General features: G+C 40.8%; 1 protein-coding gene across 1 annotated transcript; it reads left to right on the forward strand.

Moving 5' to 3' along the window:
• Window positions 1–2,499: 2,499 nt before the first annotated feature.
• On the forward strand, window positions 2,500–4,647 carry LOC130994159 (uncharacterized). The gene has a single exon (XM_057919190.1). The coding sequence runs from the start codon at window positions 2,500–2,502 to the stop codon at window positions 4,645–4,647; it is 2,148 nt and encodes a 715-aa protein (XP_057775173.1).
• Window positions 4,648–6,000: the final 1,353 nt, after the last annotated feature.

Below are 6,000 nucleotides of genomic sequence, written 5' to 3' on the forward strand. Positions count from 1 at the left end.
TTATATAAAGTTTAAGTGTATGCATTTATTTTTAAATTGTTGACTTGCCAATGTTTAAGATTTGTATGATACCATCTACATAGAAGAACGAATTCGGGTCCTGAGCGAGTCAGGATTTATGTACACAGAGTGACGGTTAACCTTGAGTTAGCTTGTCGTTACGTTTGGGAAGGAGGCCTACTTCTCAACGTGTTTATTGAGACTAGTAGATATGGTACATACTTACATGAGAACTTAGTCTGCGCAGACACTTTCAAATACTATGTAAAAACAGTTTAGCAAACACAGGTTGCTCCAGAAAATCCCTTGTGTATTGCTTAAAGTGGCAAGTTCAATATATAGCATTATCATGTAGAGTTTTAAATGTTTTCGGCATATGTTCACTAAGTGCTTGTGGTACTCAGCCCTGCATATCTTTCTAAATGTGCAGGTTAAGTTTGGATGAAGATGAAAGTGTGCTGAGCTGGAGCTTTTTGTTTATGTAAATAGTAATAGGCTCAGGATGTTGTGTCTTCATACATAATGTCCAATGATGTACTCCGCTGCAACACTTTATTTCTCTATTCACTTTTGACGTGTTGTAGAATGTTTTAAAACCTTAACCTGTATATGAGCTTGATAAATCTTGGTTATGATATTTATTTGGTTTAAACTTCTTTTGTTAAAGTTTGATGGTTATATATGTGAGTTAATTATTTATTTGCCTTAGTTTCCTTTCAATTACTTTCCATCTCTCGTTCTCCACCCTAGTCGTACGATACCTGGTCTAGATATCTTTCTCCTAGGCCGAGCTGCGACAAAGTGGTATCAGAGCAGGCCCTTTGCTCTGAGCCTAATTTATTTTGAGTTTAGTCTAGATTGTATCTCTAGACTACTAGAATATTAATGATGAATGCTCAGCACACCATCTCATCCAGCTTAATCAGGTATGAGTTTAAATTATTTCCATTCTAAAAAAAATTATTTTGATGTGATTTAAAGAGTTTGAGATTCTGATGAATGAAGTGATGGATATATTTATGAGATTATTTTGGATTATTGTTTATTTTAAACTTTTTATGATTTTGTAAGTGATTTGGATGAGTATTTAGTTATTCAAGTATGTGTTATTTGAGTGAACTATTTCATTATTTGGGATATTTATTAGGAGTTAATTTTTATGGGTATTATGTTAAGCTAAGTTGTAAAGGTTATATTGGGCAGGATGGCTCGTACCCTACGTACCGCGAGGAAGAGAGTTAGTGTTAGAGCGACACGGGATGAGATCCGCTGGGAGTACCTTCACTATGGCATGTGCTGGAGAGACACATTGGGGGAATTTCTTGCCCACTTCCACGAGCACTGGTTGGCAGCTAGCATGTATGGGATCTCCTTGTATGATGGCATTATTCGACTGTTGACTCTACTTCCATCCGATTGGAAGGGTTAGGGCGACCTCCATTGCCTCAGACTACTTATACCATTATGGTGAAGAATACAACCTGTATGTAGATTTTCCAGGTTTCGTAGCAGCGGTTAGTTATCAGTATTACCGCTATGGGGCAGCTCCTTATGGACCATACACGTTACCAGGAGACTACATCCAAGCTGGAGGAGGAATTGTCGATTTCTTACCATGAGATGACCCTGCTCCGTATGTGCCGCCCGAGCCAGTTCAGGTGGCCCCACTCCTTGAGTCTGATACTGATGACGAGATAGCTGCTCTACTTCATTCTCCTACACCGATCTACCTAGTGATTTCCTCTGATAGTGAGATGACTTCTCAACAAACACTCACGTCCGACTGTACCATCCTTGGAACCCGCACCTGCGACGAGTATGAAGCTGGACCTTCCAGACCACCTGGAGTACCTCGAGACCATATGGATTCTCCTGGAATGCAGCCAGCTGTTGGAACCATACGTCGAGAATCAATAGATCTAAATCAAGCGGATGTGGTAGTCGACTCGGATGATACACACGAGGCAGAGACACACAGTCAGATGATACGTGTGTTCTTGGGGAGGGATTCTGCAGGTAAGGGTGTGAGAGTTCACGAGGTTCCACGACATGAGGACGAGACAGAGACGGAGCCTAGCGAGTCCAGTGCAGCATGAGCAGATGTTAGCTACTCTTTGATGATGGTTAGATAGGAGGTGTAGTAACTTTATGTATGTACATAGATGTATATAGCTATGTGTGGTATGTAGATGTATATATGTGTTTTGATGATACGGATGCGAAGTCTAGTAGACCGCACCGTGGTATAGTACTAGTTGTGATGTTTATATAGTAGAATATCAGGATTAGTACTAGGGATTTTTGCTGTACATATCCCTCATATTTTGTAAAAGTCCTCCGAGGAGGCAGCTTTTACCTGATGATATATGATGATGACCTACGCGGTCATTTAGCAAATTTCATGAGTTACTATTTGTTGAGTTAAATGTGAATTGCTTAAGTATGAGTTATTTTGCAATGATGATGTACTTAATATAGACTTTGTGCATTGAAAATAGAATGCCGCCTAAAAGAAGAAATCGAGAACTAGCAGGTGTATATGATCAGGAACCTACATCACCTCCATCTCCACCACCTGAAAGGAGAATAGAAGAACTTTTTCTTCGTCAGAACCCACCTACTTTTAGTGGGACTGGAAATCCGACAGAGGCTGAGGAATGGATCCGATCTATGGAGCGAATCTTTTATTTCCTAAGGTGTAATGATCAAGAACGTCTTTTATGCACATCGTTTCAGCTAAAAGGTTCAGCTGACTACTGGTGGGAGGCTAGGCAAAAGACCTACACTCCGGAACAAATTGAGAATTTAACTTGGGAGCAATTCAAAACTGCTCTTGTTGACAAATACATTCCCCGGAGTTATCGTAAGCAAAAGGAAATGGAATTTTCTAATTTGAAGCAAGGGAAGAAGACTGTTGCAGAGTATGACCATGAATTCTGCGACTTAGCTCGTTATGCTCCTTATAAAGTAGACACAGATGAAAAGATGTCTGAACTTTTCTGTGCTGGACTGAGACAAGATATCCGAGTAATATTGGCAAGTCAAGATACTTTAACTTATGCCGAAGCTCTGAATAGGGCACTTGACATGGAACTAGCTATGCAGCCCGAGAAGACACCTCAAGCACCAGAGCCACCTCAGTACCAGGCGAAGCCACGAGCGCCTATGAATCCACCTTTTGCTAATCGAAATTCAACTCAGAAAGGAAAAAGAAAGTGGAAATATCAAAATCAGCCCAACAAGAAGATATGGCAAGGACCAGGTCAGCAACAATTCTCTGGAAATGTTAAACCACCTCTGGGACAACAAGGAATTCCACCGTGTTTCAAATGCAATAAAATGCATACTGGAATTTGTAAGGCTGGTAGTAACAGCTGCTATACATGTGGACAAGCGGGGCATTTCTCGAACCAATGCCCAAATAAGCAACGAGGTAACAGAGGGGGAAGACCGCACCCTAACCCAACTCCAAATCTAAAGGCTATGGAGGGAAATTTTCCACCGCCGCAACAACAACATCCACCACAGCAACAGCAACAGCAACGACAACAACAGCAGCAGCAGCAGCAACAACAACCACAGAAGCAGCTGCTGAATCAACAACAACACCAACGGATTTTTGCCCTGGAGCAGAAACCTTTTGAGAAGAACCAAAGTAATCTGGCAGGTATGGGTCAATTAAAGGGTGTGCCTATCATCGTGTTATTTGATACTGGTGCCTCGCATTCATTCATATCATATGCATGCGTAGATACCTTTGAGCTTAATGTAGAACAAGATAAAAATGAAATGGGGGTAATGACTCCTCTAGGCAAGGGTATCACAACTAAGCACACCTGTCATAACTTAGACTTTGAGTTAGGTCCACTTAAGATGACAGCTAAATGTTTGCATTTAATGCCGATGTGGGACGTGGACATTATTCTTGGAATGGATTGGTTGACGGAAAATTATGCGACGATTCGATGCGAAATGAGGGAAATTTGTTTTCAACCACCAGGAAAAGAACCTACTTGCTTCTACGGCATGGAAAAGCAAAAGAGGAAAACACATGTTGTATTATCAGCAATGCAAATCGTGAAGTTGTTGAGGGATAGGGAGAATGTAGCATACATGGTCTATTTGAATAAAGAAGTAAAATCAGAAATAAGCATTGGTGATGTACCAGTAGTGCGGGAGTATAACGACGTTTTTCCAGAAGCTTTGCCGGGTTTGCCACCGGATAGACAAGTGGAATTTACTATTGATCTCGAACCTGGCGCTACTCCAATATCCAAAGCACCGTACAGAATGGCTCCGAAAGAATTGCAGGGATTAAAAATTCAACTGCAAGAACTTCTTGATCTAGGATTCATTCGACCAAGCGTGTCTCCGTGGGGAGCACCAGTCCTGTTTGTCAAGAAAAAGGACGGTACATTGAGGATGTGTATCGATTACCGTGAGTTAAATAAACTCACGTTAAAGAACAAATACCCTCTGCCAAGAATAGACGACTTGTTTGATCAGCTTAAAGGAGCAAGTGTCTTTTTAAAAATGGATTTGAGATCTGGATATCACCAATTGAAGATACGACGAGACGATGTCCCTAAAACTGCTTTTCGAACAAGGTATGGACACTATGAATTCGTAGTAATGCCTTTTGGTTAACCAATGCCCCAGCAGTGTTCATGGACCTTATGAACCGTGTATTTCACACATATTTGGATAAGTTTGTATTGGTGTTCATAGACGATATTCTTATCTACTCAAAGAGTAAAGAAGAACATGAAGAACATCTCAAGACTGTATTGGAGAGATTAAGAGCTGAAAAACTTTATGCCAAGTTCAGCAAATGCGAATTTTGGTTGAGAGAAGTAAATTTCTTGGGGCATATTGTCTCATCGGAAGGAATTAAGGTTGACCCTGCAAAAGTACAAGTTGTGCAAGAGTGGAAATCACCCACTACAGCTAACGAAATTCGCAGTTTCTTAGGTCTTGCTGGGTACTATCGAAGATTTATTGAAGGATTCTCTAAGATAGCACGGCCGATGACCCAATTACTCAAGAAGAATACCAAATTTATATGGACGGAGGAATGTGAAGAGAGCTTCCAAGAACTCAAGAATAAGTTAACTACAGCCCCAGTGTTGGTAGTACCAGAAGCTGATAAAGAATATGCAATTTACACTGATGCTTCAAAGATTGGACTAGGTTGTGTGTTGATGCAGAACGACAAAGTCATTGCCTATGCATCACGACAACTACGACCACATGAATTGAATTATCCAACACACGACCTAGAACTAGCAGCTGTAGTCCATGCACTTAAAATTTGGAGACACCATCTCTATGGGGCTAGGTGCGAAATCTATACAGATCACAAAAGTCTCAAATATTTCTTTGAGCAGAAAGATCTGAACATGAGACAAAGACGATGGCTTGAATTGGTCAAAGACTACGACTGTGGAATCAATTATCATCCAGGGAAAGCTAATGTAGTAGCTGATGCTTTAAGTAGAAAGAGCCAATCCAAGCTAGGGTTTCTCCTCACACAAAGGGAAGAACTTATCAAGGATTTTGAAAAATTGAAGCTAGAAGTGATTTTACCACCGCAAACTATGGAGGGTATGATAGCGACCTTGACAATAACTCCTGATCTGAGAACTAGGGTGGCCAATGCGCAAAGAAATGATGAAAAAGTTAGAAGGGTTACGACTCAAAATTCGGACAGAACGAGTTAGTGGATATAAAGAAGCAGCAAACAATGCAATTTTGTTCGAGGGAAGACTTGTTGTTCCGAATGATAAAAGCTTAAAGGACGAAATCATGAGTGAAGCTCATAAAACGCCGTATACTGCTCACCCAGGAAGCACCAAAATGTATCAAGATCTTAAACAGAAATTCTGGTGGGAAGGAATGAAACGAGACATAGCTTCTTTTGTTGAACGATGCTTGGCTTGTCAACAGGTAAAGGCGTTACACCAACGACCTTATGGGAAGTTACAACCGTTGGAAGTTCCG

The sequence above is a fragment of the Salvia miltiorrhiza genome, chromosome 7 (assembly GCF_028751815.1).
Source record: "Salvia miltiorrhiza cultivar Shanhuang (shh) chromosome 7, IMPLAD_Smil_shh, whole genome shotgun sequence".
Classification (NCBI taxonomy): Eukaryota; Viridiplantae; Streptophyta; class Magnoliopsida; order Lamiales; family Lamiaceae; genus Salvia; species Salvia miltiorrhiza.

What these genes read in the sequence shown, in the direction of transcription:
- LOC130994159 (XM_057919190.1), top strand. Translation starts at nt 2,500, where the DNA reads ATGCCGCCTAAAAGAAGAAATCGAGAACTAGCAGGTGTATATGATCAG.